Source organism: Gracilinanus agilis, chromosome 3 (genome assembly GCF_016433145.1).
Source record: "Gracilinanus agilis isolate LMUSP501 chromosome 3, AgileGrace, whole genome shotgun sequence".
NCBI classification, from domain to species: domain Eukaryota; kingdom Metazoa; phylum Chordata; class Mammalia; order Didelphimorphia; family Didelphidae; genus Gracilinanus; species Gracilinanus agilis.
In genome coordinates, this window is record NC_058132.1 from 499,192,825 (window position 1) to 499,213,843 (window position 21,019).

The 21,019-nt window shown below is 36.1% G+C and overlaps 2 protein-coding genes across 3 annotated transcripts in view; one reads left to right on the plus strand and one right to left on the minus strand.

Moving 5' to 3' along the window:
- The window catches only part of LOC123242598 (opsin-3-like), a 259,036-nt gene extending 238,471 nt beyond the window's left edge, over positions 1 to 20,565 (plus strand). The window contains exon 4 of the mRNA XM_044670486.1: positions 20,431 to 20,565. Coding sequence (XP_044526421.1) covers positions 20,431 to 20,565 — 135 coding nt within the window. The remainder of the gene's footprint in view (positions 1 to 20,430) is intronic.
- ST6GAL2 (ST6 beta-galactoside alpha-2,6-sialyltransferase 2) overlaps positions 16,088 to 21,019 on the minus strand; it is a 103,595-nt gene continuing 98,663 nt past the window's right edge. For both annotated transcript variants that reach the window (XM_044670484.1, XM_044670485.1), the window contains exon 6: positions 16,088 to 17,871. In XM_044670484.1, the coding sequence (XP_044526419.1) occupies positions 17,603 to 17,871 (269 nt within the window). In that variant the 3' untranslated portion in view covers positions 16,088 to 17,602. The remainder of the gene's footprint in view (positions 17,872 to 21,019) is intronic.

The following is a 21,019-nucleotide window of genomic DNA, read 5'->3' on the forward strand; positions in this document are numbered from 1 at the left end:
TGTGTGTGTGTGTGTGTGTGTGTGTGTGTGTGTGTGTGTCTGTGTGTGTGTGTGTCTGTGTGTGTGAGCAGTTAGTGAGTCCCTTAGTTTCTATAAAATTTTATAAATTATTTTGTTTTGCTTAGCTTCAATGAAACAAATAAGGCATATGTCTTTATATATTGTTTTTCATTAGTTTTACAAATGCTCTGTGGCTGCAGGCTGTACCCTCAACACCATCCACCCCTCTTTCAAGTTCTTTGATTCTGTCAGGAGTGCCATATCCCTTTAGGCACCCAGATTCACAAATTTAGCGTCATCCTTGACTCCTCACTCTCCCTCATCCCCATATCCTATCAGTTGCCAAATCTTGCCAATTCTATGTCCATATCTTTTGAAGCCATTCTTTTCTACTTACTCAAAATTGCCATTTTAGTTCAGATCCTCCTCATTTTTCACCAAGAATACTGAAAATAGCCTAACTGTTCTTCTTGCCTTAAGCATTTCACCTCCCCAGTCTATTCTCTTTTCAAACATTAATATAACTTTTAAATTAACATATATTTTTCTTTCTTTCCCACATCCCTCCAAAAACTTAAAAAAATCATTGTAACAAACATTCAGAGTTAAGCAAAACATATCCCCACACAATCCATTTTCCACACAGCTACCAAAATAGCATTTTTAAAAGGGTAAATATAATCCCGCCACTCCCTACAAATTCCAGTGATTTCTTAGCTCTGAGATTAAAATTGAGATCCTCTGTTTGGCATTTAAATTCCTTCACTACCTGGTTCCATCCTACTTTCCAGCCTTGTTACACATTATTCCTCCTCATGTACACTATAGTTCAGTCAAACTATCCTTACATAACTATCTTTCCACACTGCATTCTCCTCACATATGGAATGTAATCCCTCCTCACTTATATCTCTTTACAACCTCTAATTTGCTGCAGAGTTTGACTCAAGTGACATTTTCTACATGAAGCTGTCCCTGATTTCCCCACATATTAGTACTCTCCACATGAAAGTGACCTTGCATTTATTTTGCAGATAATTATATATGTACCTACTCTTTCCTCTGATACAACCGAAATTTCTTGTGGTCAGTCACTATTTCATTTTTGTATCCCTAGCACATAACACAATCTCTTTTAAAATTTTTTATTTTTTATTTAATTGATTAATTTAGAATATTTTTCCATGGTTACAAGATTCATGTTCTTTCCCTTCCCTTCTCCCATCCCCTCCCATAGCCAACAAGCAATTCCACTGGGTTTCACATGTGTCATTTATTTTATTTTATTTTTTAAATTTTATTTTATTGATCAATTAAGAAAAGTTTTCCATGGTTTCATGGTTTACATGGTTCATGTTCTTTCCCTCTCCTCCTCTCTCCCTCTCCCAGAGCCAATGAGCAATTCCACTGAGTTTTACATGTATCATTCTTTAAAACCTATTTCCATATTAATCATATTTGTAATAGAGTGATCATTTAAAGTCAACATCCCCAACCATATCCCTATTGAACTATGTGATCAATCATATTTTTCTTCTATATTTCTGCTCCCACAGTTCTTTCTCTAGTGGTGGATAGCATTCTTTCTCATAAGTCCCTCAGAATTGTCCTGAATCATTGCATTGCTGCTAATAGAGAAGTCTATTATGTTCGATTAACACAATCCCTCAACCATCATCTCTGCATTGAATCTTCTTTATTACAGTGGTAAACACCATAGGCAAGTGTTCATTTCTCTGTTTTATGCTCCACCATATGTTTATGATTAGAAGGCCATTGAATAAAGGTTATTTTGATAGTAGTACCTTTCCATGAATCTTAAATGATTTTGATGTATATCTGAGTGACACATTGCAACAAAGCTTTTAAAACTCTGTTTTGCTCTGCTGAATCAAAAGCTTTGTCATAACTGATCAACAATAAATCCAATGGGATTTTGTATTCTCAACAACTTTCAGACAGTTGAGTGATGGTAAAGATAAGATCCACTATAAGATATCTCCTGTGAAAGCTTCCCTGTTCCCCAATAATGCCCTAGCTGAAATGACCTAAATACGAGAATCATAAAGATTTTTGTATAGACAAGAAAGTAAGAAAAAAGTTGGAAGCTGTAGATGTCCTTTTGGTCATTTTATTTCAATATTTTTTTTCAGAGATTTCTCACACACTTTTACTATCTTCTTTTCTTCAGATACTATGTGAATCAATATGCCAAAACCTTCATAATTAAATCTCTTCTAGTAATATTCCCCTCTGCGTATATTTGGTCCAAGTTTTCCCTCTCTTTGCTTTTTTTTTGTTATTTCTTATTGTTATGAGGACTTTGGGTTGTGCATGCATGTGTACTAGTTTTCATGGCTTGTTTTATTTTGTTTAGAATTGGTGTGAATGAGGTATAGTTCTTGGTTTTCTGCATCAGTTAATTTTAGAGGAATAAAAAAAAATCTGTTACATGGCTGTACACCAAATTTGTCCCTTGGCATAAAGTAACCCCACTACCTCATTTCTAGAAGAACTCAAAGCTCATGTCAGCAGCAGCACCACAGAGAAGATACACACGATTTCAGAGGCCCCGTACCCCCAAATGGTATCATATCAGTCACATGGACAGATTTTGTTGATGAAAGCATGAACTTGTTGGAGGAACCTCCTTTTATTCTCTTCATGAAAGTGGTGGTATTATTTAACAGCCAAAAGGTGGTTAGAAAACTTCCTTCTATGTACCTATAATTATTAGCAAGGCAACTCTGTTGAAGATGGATTTTTTGAAGTCATTGGTTATTCTTTGTAGCATGATTTTTGTGATCAGCTTCTCAGCTGGAGCCTCATTCTTCAAGTTAACTACTGTTTGTTTCTCCAGCATGATACAATATAGTTAGGAAAGTATCTGGGAATACAGCTTATGAAATGTTATTTCTAACAGAAAGCTCAGGGTTGATCAGGTTGTCACATCTGCTTTTTCTCTCCCAGCATGAAAAGTCTGATATTCACTTAGTTGTGATGATTAAAGATGACATTAGTCCAGGTCAATTCCTCAAAGATAGGAATCTCGTGTGTCAAAATAGATTTGAACAAACATATATATTTAAGATGAATTTTAGAGCTTAAGGATAGGAAAAGGTAGTGTTATCTGAAGACCAAAGTTTTTTGTTTAATAGAAGTATAAATACACACACACAGACACACATAACTATCTCTTAAAATAGTGACATTTTGGAGTTATAGTTCCTATTAGACTCAACAACAATAGTAGCATTTAAAAGGCACACAGTTTTATAGTGCTCTGCTATTTACCAAAGAGATAATTTCTCAGTTTCATAGTTCTTAAATTTAGTCTGTAATTAAATGTTGTCATCCTAGCACCACTAATTTAGATCTTATTTTAATGCTTCTTTGTATTCAGTAGAAGTGGACATTTTGTGATATGTATAAGATTCCTATGCTAATGTCCTCTGCCATTACCTCATCACTCATGGAAGTGACTCTGGATTCTGAAATCCTATGTCCATGGAACAGATGATCTGGCAGGTCCTTTCCAATCTACAAAGCCTTTCAGGGTAGGTAAGTGGTAGAAAGTGTTTTTGTCAGCCAAAGGATCTTAAATTAATTGAGATAGTAATCATGAAAATAATTTAGTACTGGATAAGTAATAGAGACTGATCAATGGAATAGATTAGGTACAGAATATAAAGAAACAAATGAGCTTCATAACCTGGTATTTGAGAAACCCCCAAATCCCAACTATTGGAGCAAGAATTCACAATTTGACAAAACCTGTTGGATAATGGGAAGCAGTCTGGCAAAACTAGGCACATCTCTTATCATATACCAAAATAAACTAGAAATGGGTATGTTAAATCATATATAAGACATAAAGGTTGCTGTCATAAACAAGTTACCTATGTTATGTAGAGATGGAAAGCATGGAATCCCTGCAAAATACAGGGACAGCCTCACCCAGAATTCCAGGGGACCCCTCTGGAGAATTTTGGGTGAGGGGGAAGTTGAGAGGGGTCGAGTCAGTTATTTGGTGGAGGTTGAAGTGAGCAGACACTCTGCTTACTACTCCAGACTTGGGGATCACTTGAGTGGCCATTGTGGCATAAGCCATTGTGGTTTCTACATAAGGGTTAGCCTGTTTAATAGGGTTGGTCTTTATCATCTTCAATACAACAAATATTTAGTGATTAGAGAGTAAAATATTCATTAATAGCAAGAGAGCCAGTTTTAGTTAAGTGCCTTCATCCCCTCTTGTGGGGGGGGGGAGGGCAGCTTCAACCTAATAGTTCAGGGTCACCTTTCCTTATCCAGAACCCTTCATTAACTCCTTTAGTTTTCCTTTTTACTTCATAATATAACCTTTACCTTCAATATCTGTGCCTGGAAATTATTTGGAGGAATACTCACAACTCAGTCTGGACATTTAGTTTGAATCCTATCTGCTGCCAGTTTTAAGAAGATCATTTATCTTTGTCCTCATCAGTTAGATAACTAGCTTCTACTTATTCCTCTATCAGACCTGTGAGGAATATAAATTAAAGAAAGGGAACATCATTGGGGTTCAGCCATAACAGAAACTTACCAGAAGAATCTTAACTAGTCTCCATCTTCCAACTGAAATACAGCAACTGTTTAGGGGGGAGGGGTTTGAGATCCAGGGGTGTTTTATGGGGTGGGGGGGAGAGGGAAGAATTCATGACTAAATAAGAGATTGAAAAGTTTACAAGAAGTAAAACAGATACTTTTGATTGCATAAAAAATAAAAATGTTTGTACAAACAAAACCAATGTAACCAAAATTAGAAGAAAAGCAGGAAACTAGAGAATATTTTGGAGCAAGTTTCTCTGATAAAGTTCTAATTCTAAAGATTAATTCTTTAAATATATAGAGAAATGAGCCAAAACATTTTTAAAGGAAAGAATTATTATTCAATTAATAAATGTCCAAAGATATGGAAAGGCACAATTCAGAAGAAGAATTCAAAGTTAATAACAGTGATAAGAAAAAAGTGCTATAAATTAGCAGTTCCCCAAATTTTTTGGCCTACTGCCCCCTTTCCAGAAAAAAATATTACTTAGTGTCTCCTGGAAATTATGAAACTATTTATTTAACTCAGAATAGAATGTAATACAAAAAAGTGTGGCCATCACTGCACCCCTGGATCCCTGCAGCACCCAGCAGGGGGCAGTGGCGCCCACTTTGGGAATCACTGCTCTAAGCACTCCACAATATCTGCTTCAGCCACCTTTTATAGTCCATTGGAACAAATTGTTCTCATCCATTCACTCTGCCTGGAGAATTCCTCACATACTTGGAGTTGACATGCCCCTGATTCACTGATGGGTTGGAGGCCTGTGGGTTACCATAAACCGTTTTAGCCTGTTTGCCAAATAGTTTTACCAGGGCGTGGCTGATGTACATGCTACAGCTTCTTAGAGCCACTAGTGAGAGTTGGGTGAAAGGTAGACGGCAAAGGTAAATGAGCAGCCCTGAAAAGGGCTCAGTAAGCCCTCACACCAGAGGTTCTATTCCTTTAGTAACTGATCAAAGCGGTGATTTACCATATTTGGAAAGAACTCATGATGTAAAATGTGATATACTGCTTGACAGAGAACTGATGGTCTCAGAGTGCAGATGGAAACATATTTTCTTTATTTCTCTCTCCCTCTCTTTCTCTGTCCCTCTCTTCACTCTCTCCTTCTCTCTCTCTCTCTGTCTCTGTGTGTTTCTCTGTCTCTCTCTGCTTCTCTGTCTCTCTCTCCCCCCTCCCTCCTCTCACTCTCTCTGTCCCTCTCTCTGTCTGTCTCTCTGTCTGTCTCCCTGTCTCTGTCTCTTTATCTCTGTGTGTCTCTCTGTCTCTCTGTCTCTCTGTCTCTCTGTCTCTCTCTGTCTCTCTCTTTGTCTCTCTCTCTCTGTCTCTCTGTCTCTCTCTCTCTGTCTCTCTCTCTCTCTCTCTCTCTCTCTCTCTCTCTCTCTCTCTCTCTCTCTCTCCCCTTTGACTTTATAGATAAAATGGATTTAGTATTTCTTGCCTTCTTAATGGTCAGGGAAGGGTTGGAGAGAGGGAAAGAATTTGGAACTTAAACAAAAATAAAATAATATATAAGAAAAACATTTTAAAGAATGGTTAAAGAGGTTCATTTTTTTTTAAAAAATAAGTTGGGTGAGGTCAGCTAGGTGGCTCAGTGGATTGAGAGGTAGGCCTAGAGATGGGAAGTCCTATGTTCAAATTTGGCCTCAGACACTTCCTAGCTCTTTGACCCTGGGCAAGTCATTTAACTCCCATTGCCTAGCCCTTACCACTCTTCTGCCTTAGAACCAATACAGAGTACTGATTCTAAGATGGAAGGTAAGGGTTTCAAAAAATAAAAATAAATAAAAGATAAGTTGGATGATCCTTGTCTTAAAGTTGAACAAGTGTAAAGAGTCAGTGTGACTCAGGGAAAAATCATTTGCTTTGGAGTTCAATTCTCTCCTCTGTCATTTCCCTGTCCTGCTACTACTCTAGAGGGACAGCATCTAGTAAGTTCTGGAATATTGCTTCCCTCCATGCTCTACCTGACCAGCATCACCTTTGGTGAACAATTTGACTTCTCTGGACCTCAGTATTCTCATCTGTAAAATGAGTAATTTGGACAAGATACCTCTGAGTTCTAATTTGTAATCTCAGAGTGAATTTCTTTGGGCTATAATTTCCCTCTTAAATTCTGATGTCCATTTAGGATATTATTAATAGTGAGATTCCGGTCTACATTAATGGAGACAATCCATCATGACAAAATATTAGATCGTTAAAGTATTGAAATATTAAATATGACCTATTGTTATCTTCTTTGACATTAAAAAAAGCAATACATCTTTACCTTATACCTTAGAATCAATACTATATATTGTTTCCAAGACAGAAGAGTAGTAAAGGTTAGGTAATGGGGGTTAAGTGACTTGCCCAGGATTGATTTTTTTGTACAATTGATCTAGCTTCTTGTATATTTGAGTAATTAAACCTTTGTCTGAATTTTTTGTTATAAAGATTTTTTCTCAGTTTGTTGCTTCCCTTCTAATTTTGGTAGCATTGATTTTGTCTGTACAAAAACTTTTTAGTTTAATGTAGTCAAAATGATTTATTTTACATTTTGCAATTTTTTCTAACTCTTGCTTGGTTTTAAAATCTTTCCTTCTCCAGAGATCTGACAAGTATACTATTCTGTGCTCACCTAACTTACTTATAGTTTCCTTCTTTATATTCAAGTCATTTACCCATTCTGAGTTTATCTTGATATAGGGTGTGAGATGTTGATCTAGAGACCCAATCTCTCCCATATTCTTTTCCAATTTTCCCAGCAGTTTTTGTCAAATAGTGGATTTTTTCCCCAAACTGGGTTCTTTGGATTTATTATACGCTGTCTTTTGAGGTCCCTTACCCCTAGTCTATTCCATTGATCCTCCCTTCTGTCTCTTCACCAGTACCATATTGTTTTGATGACCACTCTTTATAGTACAGTTTAAGATCTGGTACTGCTAGGCCACCTTCCCCTTCATATTTTTTTCATTATTTCTCTTGATATTCTTGGTCTTTTGTTCCTACAAATGAACTTTGTTATAGTTTTATATTGTCTAGGGTGATTTTAAATGGAATTTCTTTTTCTAACTTTTCCTGCTGCGATGTGTTGGAAATGTATAGAAATGCTGATGATTTATGTGCATTTATTTTGTGTCCTGCAACTTTGCTAAAGTTGTTGATTATTTCCACTAACTTTGCCCACTGACATTTTAAAAGAGGATTTGTTTTTCATGATTGGCAGTGTGCTATTGTGAGGAATACTCAATTTGGAAGCAGACAATCTGAGTTCAAATCCCAGTTCTTCTGCCTCCTTGTATGACATTTGACAAATCCCTTAATTTATCTGAGTCCATTTCTTTATCTTTAAAATGGGGAAGTTTGGATAGATGAACTCTGAGGTTACTTTGAGCTTGAAATCTAAAAACTTTGAGATCCTTGTTAGGGTAAAGGGATAGGGAAAGGTCACCAATGAACTGAGAGATAAAGTGGTTAGGGTCATACTGCATGATGCATTGTCCTCCTCACTAATGTAAAGGAAACTTTAATTTGAAGTTATAATTACTAGGTGAAGCAATATGTATCTTTTTCACAACATGATGAACAAAAAATTATGTATTAATGATAGCACATGTGTAATCTCTATTAGATAACCTGACATCTTGGAGAGGAAAGGAAGGTGGGAGGGTGGGAGAGAACATGGACCTCAAAATGTCAGAACATGATTATTAAAAATTGTTTTGACATGTAATCTGGAGAAAAATTAAAAAGAGAGAAAAAATAATTACTAAGTGAATAAAATAAATATTAAGGGACTCCCTCCAGAGAAAGAGGGCATTTATTCTATTAAAGGTAACAGATGTCAAGTTTCTGATTGGACTCTAATAACTTGGGTCTTTGTTGTGAAATCAAATTAGTATATAATAGGTCTTGGCATTTGCAGGTTTCAAAGTAAAGATCAAATCCAGAATGGCAATAAGAGTTAAAAGGGCAACAGAGTTAAGGAAGGAGAAATGGATTCAGTCAAAGGAGAAAGTATGTTTCTATGGGAAGAAACTGAACCTGGGATCACAGGACCTGGGTACAAATCCTGACTATTATTTGTCATGTGCAAATTAGTCACTAAACATATCTTAGTCTCAGTTTCTTTATCTGTAAAATAAAGCTATCACTTCTAAGGAATTTTCCAGCTCTAGAGCTATGATCCCATGGCCTTTTAGTGACTGTGATTTGTGACATTATATGTGTGTATTCCAAGAATACATGGGAATTTGGAAAGTTTCTTCATCTATAAAGTGAGAGAGTTGGATCATGTCTCCAAAATGTGTTTCAGTTCTCAGTTCTTTGATCTTAAAAAGTCATGCTGTGCTCTTATTTTAACAACTAGGCTGAATTCCAAGATTCGTGAGATTCAGAAGATTCATGCAAATGAATTGAGGTTCTTTTATTGAAAGTAATATTCCCCTGTAAAATAATAACTAGTCAATGATTTGAAAACTGTAACTGAAACACTTACATTAGCCCAAATCAATGTATGACTTCATTCCAGAAATACTGATCTTAAGAATTTCTTGAACTCAGTACATTTGTCAGGTTGATGTACCTAGATCTTGATATATGGTGGATGAGTTCTAACAGTATCATGAACATCTTATTTCCTATGTTCATTTTCATTTTAAAAAAGTTTCCTTGATTTTTCTTTAACTCTCCCTTTTGTTTTCCTCTCTGCTCTTCTTTCTCTCTTTCTGTCTGATAATGGCTTCTGCAGACACTTTTAGCACTTCCAGTGACTCTAAGAGATAAAGAGGTTATTCACCTCTTGGTCCAAGGTGGCATACTAACTGTCCTTTGGTATTCCAAGGGATGATGTGTTTTCCACTTATGGCATCTTCCACTTCTAGGGGGTGGACCTAGGCCTTCATTTTAATTACTTTGAAGAATGCAGTCATCTTGGGGAGGGAGGAAGAAAAATGAAGATAGCTTGAAGGTTGCACAAGAAATGTTCTCTAATTCAGCACATCTGTCAAGAGTGATTTATGTCCCTAGAATTCCCCAGCTGTTCTCATAAGTTATCATATCAGAAATTCTCAAGGCTCTCCTTCTAGGATTTCACATGCTAACCTGGAAAATGTGAATGACAGAATTTCTTTTCCATATTAGTTTAATTAACAGATTTTTGTCATGGCGTGTCAAAATTATAGGGCTAAACTGATATTAAAATGTTTCTAATCCATTTGAATACCAGTGGTCTTCCTTCCTCTTTATAATTTATTTACATTACAAAGGCTTAATAGAAGTCAGTTGAGTAGAATAACCTCACAATTTGGTGTGGATTTGGAATCTATTTGTATATAATGTACTCTAGTTGCTTGGCTAGTAAAAATGTGTTCCAACATTTCTACCACTGTGCTTCCCCAGTTTCCCCAAGACTCTTCTGCTTAATTTTGCCTTTGGAAGCTCTTCTGAACATGACAATTATTCTGTCCCCAAAACTAAGAAGTGTCCTTTTTTAGCTCAGTTTGGGTCATTCTTGCATTAAGTTTTAGGATGGTGATTTTTATTCATCTAAATCTTTCTTCATAGACTATGTAAAGCTCCAATATCTCCCAAAGAACACTTGGAATCAAGTTAACTATGCTGTTCTCCTTCTTTCAATGCAGTTTTATTTTCAAATCCAGTCTCTTCCACTCCTCTTTGAGAAAGTAAGAAAAATAAAACCCCTATAATGTATAGTAAAGTAAAACAATTTTCCCCACACTGGCCACATCCAAAAATATGTTTCAGTAGGCTCTCAGCTCATTACCAGTTCATTAAGAGTAGGCTACTCTATTCTCTTTCTACTACTTGAAGGTGCAACTGCTAAGACTATTTCCCCAAGGATTCACTTTCCATTTTATTGTCAGTCCCTATTCTCTCTAATCAGGACATTTTTGAGGGAGGTGACTCTTACATTTCTTTAGCAACACAAATTAAAGAAGAGAGCTGTACTCCTAGACAAATGAAAACATGTTTTATTTACAAGAAAAATCTGTACACTGTGCATACTTAAAAATATACAAAACCAAAATAGAAAATATCAAAGAGTTAAAATGTATACAAACACTGTTAAAATGTGACTCCTGGAAAACCTCAAGCTTTAATTAGTTTAAAGAGTACACATTTCGTTTAAAAAATCATCATACAAAAAAACCCTCAAAGCTGTTAAAAAAGTACACTGGCTTCTATCTGAAGAATTGAATAAGTATGTGCCATCTAGAACAAAATAGGACATGAGATGTGGTAATGGGTGTAAGATTTTTACACAAGTAACCCATCAGGAACCTTTTTATGTCTGGATTGACATCAGCAAAGATTTTTTTTTCCATGAAACCAATATATGGTGCCTTTTATTAGCCAACAAAAAGGAAAAAGGCATGGGTTATGCATAAAATTCCTCCTCAAGGATTAGAATCAGGTACCCTGATATCTGACAAATCATTTGAACACTAATTTACTGATTAGCATTTAAATACTAGTTATACACTTTAGACTGCTGTTGAAATGATTCTATCAAGATTGCTCTACCATCACCAAAATTCGTATCGCTTCTCCCTTCCCCACAAAAAAAAACTCCAAACAACAGATGAATGACAGCTATCATTTGAAATTTTTTTTGAATTAGAATCATTGTGAATGGGAATTCTTACTGTAAAATGATTTCAGAAGTGGATCTATAGAAAAGAAAGGAAGGCAACATGAAAAGCATGTGTGTAGATATGCGTATAAATTATATCTACAATTATGTTTCTATAGTGACAAATATCCATGCCATGATTCTAAGGTGATATTTAGATCCACCAGCCAAAGCCTCAAGAGGGATGTGTCAGATTTTTTGATTAAACCGTTTGACACAGCTGTGAAAATAATTAAGAGACTATTTTCTTGAACTTACAGAAAAATACCTTTATTTACCTATAGGCTAATGCCCAAATGGCAGTATTAGAAAACCTGCAGAATTTCGCAACGGAAACAATACAGAATATAAAAAAGGTGTACCGGCTCTGGCACATTATTTATTCCATATAGCTGCCTTGGTTAATCATGCAATCATCAGGAAACAGTCACGAATATCAGAAAATCAAAATTTGGCATAATAGAGCAATTTGGACTAATAGATCAAAGGGTGAGAAGAAGCTTGACAAGCAGTTGGTCTTAGAGTTGAGAAGACCTGGGTTCTAGACCCACTTCTGATACCCGGTAGCTAGGAGATCATAACTCTCTGAGTGTCCCAAACAATTCAAATCACAGATTAAGACCAACATGTATGTATGCATATGTAGCTATTCCTCTGCCCACTTCAGTCTCATAGTTTCCACAGCCAAGTCAAAGTGAGAGCCTCAGGAATTTGCTTTATATGTGAAGAAGAGGACTTTGAACATTTGTAGCATGGGAAGTCGATCTGGAATGTTTTTTAAAGTGATGTGAGGTTTGGATGGAAACTACATTATGTATGACATACACAAAATTCTTCCACAAGGTTCTCCAAATTGAGGTTTATCACATCTTACTTAATGCTATGCATGACAAAAACAATTTTTAAAATTCTCTATAATTCAAGAGCTTGTCAGCATGGATCAGAGGGCATAAGACGACTATCTAACCTCTTACTTCAGAGTGAGCCTGCTTGAAATAGGCATTAAATAGGTTATTCCTGCTCTCCATATTAAACCATTTGTTGTTGTTTTTTGCCCGTGGACACACATGATATCAAACCAAGAGAACATTTTAGTGAAGGAAGGAAATCTGATGTAGCAAAATAATTCCCTTTCTTGAATGGTACTGAAAAGAAACAGTATCCCGGGGGGAAATGTTGTTGAAATACTAATTACATTTAAGAAAACACTGAGGGCTTTGCTTACTTAACTCCATCAGAGTTTTGTTTTTGGAAATCCAGATGACTTGACTACAAAGGATTATCTCTGGAAAAATTTGTAGGTGGTGAGAGCAATAATAGCAGTGTCACTCTTGGCAAAAGGGTAGAGTATCGTTAGTTGTGGGTACTGCCTTCTGAGCCTTTCCTTCCTCAATTCCTTCTTATCACATTCTATTTTGTGTTTTAATGTATCATTGTATTCTCATGGGATCACTTCTTTCCTTCTAGATACAAGTTCTATAAAGGGAGAAATTAAATGGTGAGCAAATATTGAACATGATGAGTACCTCAAATATCAGTCAGATTGTTAAGGGAATTGAATCAGTTGTTCAGGCATGTCTGACTCTTCATGAACCCATTTTGATTTTTCTTGGCAAAAATACTGGAGTGGTTTGCCAATTTTTACAAATGAGGGAATCGAGGCAAACAGGGTTTAAGTGACTTGTCCAGGGTCATAGTATGAGGCCAGACTTTAACTCAGGAAGATGTGTCTTCCTGAATATAGGCCCAGTACTCTATCCATTGCACCTCTGTATTTTGCCAAACTGATTAAATTAGTAAATTAATTAACACTGCTGAGCTGAATTGAATCTTGAACCTGAAATTGACCTTGCTGCTTAATTATTATTTTTAAAGCAAAGGTTCTTAACCTGGGGTCTGTGGGATTGCCTGGGAAAAAGTACAATTTCATTTTCATTAACCTTTGGTTTCCTTTTTTCTCCTATATATTGTATTTCATGTATTTAAAAATATTATTCTGAGAAAGGGACTGTAGACTTCACCAGGCTGCCAATGGGGTCCATGACATGAGAAGAGGTCAAGAACCCTGAACTATAGGGATAAATTAGATATATTAAGGCAAGGAGGATATTCCTGATATACGATCACACTTTGATCTGCCTGGTTTTACCCACATGGCTGACACTAACACTCATGTTCTATTTAATATTACCTAGGGCACTATTTTAATTAAAGTCTTAGAAATTTATTGGGAGAAGGATGTATGAATTTATTTCTATACTGGTTGTTCATTATGGGAAAAGGGATTTTTGTTTCTGTTAAATCAGTGATTCCCAAAGTGGGCACTACCGCCCCCTGGTGGGTGCTGCAGCAATCCAGGGGAGCGGTGATGGCCACAGGTGCATTTCTCTTTCCTATTAATTGCTATTAAAATTAAAAAAAAATTAATTTCCAGGGGGCTAAGTAATTTTTTTTTCTGGAAAGGGGGCAGTAGGCCAAAAAAGTTTGGGAACCACTGCGTTAATTAGAAACAAATTACTAACAACTTTATCATTTTCAGACTGCTTAGAAATAAACTCCAAAGTATTAAAGTGCTGTGAGATTTGGCTCAGCTTCCTTTCTCAAACTGGAAAGGAACATGGGAGCCAGTGCTAGAGAAGAATTAAGTGAATATTATGTATTTTTGTCCACCTCTAAGTAGAAAGACCATATTGTGCTACTTTCCACTAAATGTACTATATGGATTTCATCAACACATGGCAAACACGAAGAGAACTAACTAACTACCAATTTGGGTAATATTAGAGCTACTCGGAATGTCTAATATACATATACTTGGATACACGCTGGAGATCTGAATGACTCAATAGTTGAAATCTCAGCACATTTAGCCAAGTTTGTACTGAAATATACTGTATAATTTGGGAGTGATCAACAAAAGTTGATTCCAAACTGTTTTATGAACCAAATCCTAAAAATCTAATATTTCACATTAAATGTTTTATTTTTAATTTTTTAATGACTCAAACTAATTTTAAAGTTCAGTTAATAAAATGAAATGTCAAGATAAAATAACACCTATGAATTCTCTTTGGGCCTTATAAACGTGAATTTGGTCTAAATGGTCAAATTCTGCTCATCGGTGATAATTTGTCCTAGGTAATTATGATGCCCAAGAGAAACGAATCAAGTCAGGAAGTATTTAATAAGCACCTACTATGTGCCAGGCACTGTGCTAAGGCAATGTAGCATAATATTTAGAAACTAGTCAAAACTGGATTCAAGTCCTTTCTCTGACAAATACTAGCTTTGTGACATGGGCAAGCCCACAAAGAACTCTCTAGGACTTTAAGTTATGGACTTGTTGATTTGCATTATAAGAAGGAGATTCCACACTAGGAGTTCCTTAGAGTGATGAAGTGATAGCTCCAAGCCAAAAAAATAAAAATGATATCCACAAAGATCCAGGAGCAACATCATGCAAAAGGGCAAAGTTGAAGAAATTAATTTAACAAACAAGAACATCTTGGAATGCAAAATACCTCAAGGAAAAAACCTGAACACTTTCCTTACTGTAGCCATCACTCAAATTGGACTCAAATGTCCAATATGCTTGTTGAACTTTCTGTCCAATATGGCCATCCCAGAATTTATAGTGAGAAAAGGTATTACACAATTGAATAGATTTGTACTTCAGCTCAAATCAAATTTAAAAAAAATCTAACATGGTAGGTTTTCCTACCTCCCTCAGTCTCACTGGCCTTAAGCCAAAACTATTCCTAAACCAACATATTTTTTGGTGTGAGTTTTATGGAAGGTAATTAGTGAATAAAGGGGAAGTCTGCTACTCAGCCAGCTTTCAGTAGAATAGCTTAACTAAGCAAAGTAGGGTTATTTGCTAATCATCCTTCTTAACTGAATTTAGTCATGAAATACTGACAAATCATTTCACTAAAAGGACCGAACATTTTCTACCAGATCACCTGAAACCCAGGCACTTGACCTAGAAAATGCTTTTAATTAAAATTATACTATTGATGCCAAGATGAAATCTGAGGAATGACGTTCAGATATATGAAGATATCAAATGGATAAGACTCACTAATTTATGTTCCCCAAATGGTTTTACATTTGTCCTCTAATGCAGATGTATATTTCATAAGGGAAAAATATCATTATTTTCCGTTATGATAATATCTAACATTGATATTAGCACTTTAAACTTTTGCAGAACCTCGTACGATCAATTCATTTGAGTCTACCCTGAGGTAGCTACTTTTTTTTATTACTACTTCCAATTTATGGATGAATAATGTACAACTTAATGGACTGAAGTATTTGTCTCATATCAAACAACTATTAAATACTCCTGCTGGCCTTTGCCACTAAATCTCTCTCCACTTCAAGACCAGAACTCTTAAAACTACACAATACTATTTTTAATGATGATTTCATTTGAATGGAAGAACATCTGCAAAACAAATGGAAGGAAATCTCCCTCTTCTTATTTAAGAATTTGTCTGGTTGCTATAGAGTAATGTGTTCATACTGTTTTGGACTTAACTCTATGGTTTTGTCTTGCCACTGAAATAAAATGTATCCACAGAAACCGAGTTTGACTTCTCTAATATTTGCCAGGAAATCAGTTGAAAGTCAATGCATATCACAGTAGCTAGGCTAGGAGCACAGGATGGCTTGTAAAAATCTTGTGTGAGAACATTATGTACTAAGTGGGAAACATTCTTTATATGCAAATAGAACAGTTGCTCTACACACCATTCCTTCTTTGCTATCTGTAGACTCAGATGCAATCATCAGCTCAAGCAAAGAAATGAAACAAATACTGCTTTCTTTACTTCCTTTGTTAACTATAATTGTCAGAATAGAAAACTAAGTGCAAATGGGCTACAGAGCAGAACCTTGGCTATTGAGGTGAAGACAGAAGCCTGAGCAAAGTAACTTCCTATGCAATTCAATGACCCTCCCTATTTATATCCTCATTTTATTCTTTGATATTTTCCTTATTACTTTAAGAAAATATTGCAACAAAACAAATTCCTTCTAATAAAGTGGACACCAACCCTTCATTGAATAGAATCTGCTTCTGAAACCTACCTTCTTTAAGACTCCATGAGGTTTATTTTATTTAGTTTTAGAAATTCAACTATGTAAACATGGAACAAAAACACTGGGGATGATAAAAGGGAAATGCATGTGAAGGCCTGAAAATAAAGGACTGCTTCTGCCACTAAAAATAAAAAAAATCCATTTAAATAAGAATTTAGTAATTGGTAAAAAGTGCCAGGATTTTGGGTGGCAGGAAGTGGTGGTAAAGCATGTGTGAAAAAGTTGTGTTTTCTTGCTGTTGATGTGCACAAGACTGGGATTATTTATGGGTAGTGGCCGTAAAGTTCTCTTTAAAATGAACATTAATGTGCATATGTAAGAAAGGGATTAAGCTGGTTTGCATTTGGGACACTGGGGGTTCTTTAACTGATCCTAAACTGCTTGCCACTTGCAAAAGCCAATTTCTTACAGACCAATATTCTCCCAGTAACAGTCACCAAGAAATACATGTATGTCACAGAAAATGAAAATTATCAACAAACCAAAAGAGATACAGCACGTATAAGCAGGCTAATGTTCCAAAAGATGACATTTTAAATAAATGACACAGAAGATTACCTAGGACTGGGGGAAAAGGTGGATCACCTGGAGAACAAAAATGAGAGACAACAGATGGATAACTCAGGGGGAAGCTGTTGTTTACAAGATACTGAAAACAAAACAAAAAGAAAAAAATAAGATAAAGGGCTAGAGAGAACTGAGTATATTCTCTATGGAGAATTTTTGGGGAAATTATGGATAAAAATAATGCAGGATGAGAAAGCGTGCAAAGGTTTCCATCTGTATGGTTGGAGGAAGCAATCCCACTGATGATATCAAAAGGTCTTTCGATCTATGAATTGCTGTGTATAACCATTTCCCAATATCAGGTATATTTCTTAAAAATATGACTGAAAAATCATACTGAAAATGAGCACATGGGGTATGGGAAAGTATAAACTTTTTTTGACATGTCACACCCACGGAAATACATTGATTTTTCTTTTCTAGCTACACCATTTTGTATCTTTCTTGAGCTAAGCTTTACTGTTAATGTATTCCTTTAACTATTTGCAAAGCAGTAATAAATATTCAATGGCTTAGGAAGGGAAGATTCCTCATGCCTACTTCTAAATTACAATTTAAAGACTCAAGACTATGTTGGTCTAAAATATATCTTCAAGTATTCTTTTGTTGTGTAGAGTACAACAGTAGTACCTTATTGCACATTATTTCTGGCAAATCTATTTTTTCTTTTTTCTTTTTTTTTTTTTTTTTTTTTTTTTTTAAGGATTTGGAAAATGATCAGGTGCAGGGCAGCTGATAGCCCGAAACCCTGGCAGGATCGCTTTTCCCTTTCGGTACAGGTCATCCCGGATGCCTTGGTTCATCCTTTGCACCAGCAGCTTCTCATAGAGCAGGGGATGGTAGGCTCCCAAAGTACAGGCTGCATCATAGTATAGTTCATGATAGTGGCAAAGATCAGTTTGTCGTACAGATGGAATATATTCATACACGTGCACTTCTTTGCACAGAGACATCATGATAAGTATCCCTGAAAAGAAAAGGGGAAAAAATCAGATACATTTTAACTTAGAAAGGATTGGAGGTGGGCATTAAGGATTTCGAGATTGACAAGAAATTTCCCAGGAGAGAGGTCATCATCTGCTCCCATCTCTTCATTTTACAGATGAAGAAACAGGACTAAAAAGATGAAATGCCTTATAGAATTAGAGATTTAGAGTTGGACAGGACCTCAAAAGTCAACTGCTCCAACTACTTCATTTTATAAAGGAAGAAACTGAGACCCATAGAAGTAAAGCGACATAATAGGATCATAGAGTGCTACAGCTAACGAGGCTTAAGATGAGAGAAGTTTAGTTCACAGGAATGTCAAATGCCAGAAGGAGGATTTAAATCCAGGTACCTTGACACCAGGACCATTGTTCTCTGCACTGAACAACTCTCTCTCTCTCTCTTTTAAATTTAAAATTTTTTAAATATTTTCCATGCTTACACATTTCATTTTCTTTCCCTCCCTTCTTCCCTTCCCCATCCCGGAGTCAATAAGCATTTCCACTGGGTTATTCAAATGTTATTACTTATACCTATTTTCATATTACTCATTTTTGCAATAGAGCAATCTTAAACCAAAACCCCAAATCATATATCCATAAAAACAAATGACAAATCATTTGTTTTTCTTCTGTTTCTACTCCCGCAGTTCTTTCTCTTGATGTGGATAGCGTTCTTTCTCATAAGTCCCTTAGGATTGTCTTGTATTAGCAAAGTCCACTACCTTGTATTGTGTCCACTACATTTTATTGTTCCACAGTGTTTCACTTTCTGTGTACAATGTTCTGGTTCTGCTCATTTCACTCCGCATCAATTCATGGAGGTTCTTCCAGTTCATATAGAATTCCTCCAGTTCATCATTACTTTCAGCAAAATAATGTTCCATCACCATCATATACCACAATTTGTTCAGCCACTCCCCAATCGATGGACACCCCACTCATTTTCCATTTTCTTTGCTACCACAAAGTGCATGGCTACGAATATTTTTATATAAACATTTTTCATTATTATCTCATTAGGGTACAAACCTAGTAGTGGTATTGCACTGGACAACTCTATGATAGTTCCTGAGTCCTTAATACTATCATATTGATTATTTCAAGTATTTTATTTAAACCCAACTGGTGTGTGATTCAAGTATAAAATACGAGTATGAGAGATCCATGCTAGTGAATGGAATCTTAAACCCAAGAGAAATGATGTTATGGCTAAAAATAAGACACTGTTATTGATTCTACCTCCAACAGGATGGTACACATTTATTTTCTTGTAAATTGACATAAGGTGGTGCAGTGGAGAGACTAGTATTGAGCTTGAATTTCCTCAATTCAAATCTAGCCTCAGACATTTTTAGTTTGTGTGACCCTGGGCAAGTCACTCTACCCTATTTGCCTCATTTTCACATTTGCTAAATGACAAGGAGGAGAAAATGGCAAACGACTCCAGTATTTTTGCAGAGAAAACTCCAAATGGTGTCATGAAGAGTCAGACATGACTGAAATGATTGAACCACAAAAAACAACACTCATATAACCATCACTATAGCTCAAGCCCTTATCACCCTTTGTCTACCTTTTTGTAAATGTCTCCTCATTGATCATCCTCTATTCATTCTATTCCCTCTCCAATCCATTCATACTCATCAATTTGATATTACCAAAGCACAAATCTAACCATGTCATTCATTCTCTTGCTCAAGAAGGTCCAATGAATTCCTGTTGCCTCCAGAATAAAATATAAATTCCCATTTGGCTTTCACAAAGAGTCTAATAATCTGATCTCAACCTACCTTTCTGAGCTTATTGTATACTATTCTACTTCATGAATTTTATGTTCCAGCCAAACTGTCCCACTTGTTTCCTACCTAAGGAAGTCCATATCCTAACTCCTATTCCCCATGCCTAGAATATATTCCTCCTCATTGCCTCATACAATCCCTGAATCTTAGTTCAAGAGACTTCCTTTGGGAAATCGATTCCGATTTCCCTAGGGCAGCTAAGAGATGGAATGGGCAAAGTGCAGGGCCAGAAGGAAGTCAGGAAGACTCTTATTCCTGAGTTCAAATCTGGCCTCAGACACTTACTAGCTGTGTGACCCTGGGCAAATCACTTAACCTTATTTGCCTCAGCTACTTATCTGCAAAATGAGATGGAGAAGGAAACAAGAAACCAATCCAGTGTCTCTGTCAAGAAAATTCCAGAAGGAATCATGCAGCGTTGAACATGACTAAAATGACTGAACAACAACAAAATTCTGAATCCCAACCCCCTCCCCAGTCCCAGTTGCTAGGGCTTTCCCTGCTGGAAATTTCTTTGTATTTGCTTTGCATATAATTAACATTTAGATGCTGTTTTCCACAACAGACCATGGTTTTATTTTTGCTTTTATCTACAGAACCTAATACAGAGTCCAATACACAGTAGGCACCTAACAAAAATGTGTGCTGAATTGAATTAAAGAATTATAAAGAATGGCTAGTGGTTCAAATAATTATGCAATTCATCTGTCTATGTCACTTTTTTCCTTCTCCTTTCAGTTTTACAAGTGTTTCCTCATCCTTTTCCACTGCCAACCTGCTCAATCTGGCCCTGATGCTTCATTGTGCCCTTCTAATGTGACAGTGATTCAGCTGGGTCAAAGGAAGAACAAGGATGTGCCAGGTACCATTTGAGACTTTTCTGAAGTCGGTGAAAAGCAACTGTGTCTCTTGAGCTCAGAAGTATGGCCCCAGCCTTAGAAGATCCACCAGAGAAGAAGAAGGAGACTCCTTTGTCCCAAAGAAGCTATTTCCCATCTTTGTTCTCTCTCTTCTGTTCATCTTGTCCTATTCAAATAGCCCCAACCAATTCCGTTAGTCCACAACCTACATACTGTTCCCTCAACTTGAAGAGTTGTTTTTTGTTATTTTTAAAATACCGGAAATAGGTAGTTTTGTTCATTGGTGATGATGAGTAACTCTGTAAAGAATAGGTGAATCACTGCTTCTTTGGAGAAGCAGAGGGTTCCAGATATTTTTATATAACAATTCTGCTTAATGGAATATGGTGATTTGACTAATAACACTCACAATGGAGGCGAAGTTGAGTTAACCTACAAACTGCAATTAACCATCATACTTTTTCCAG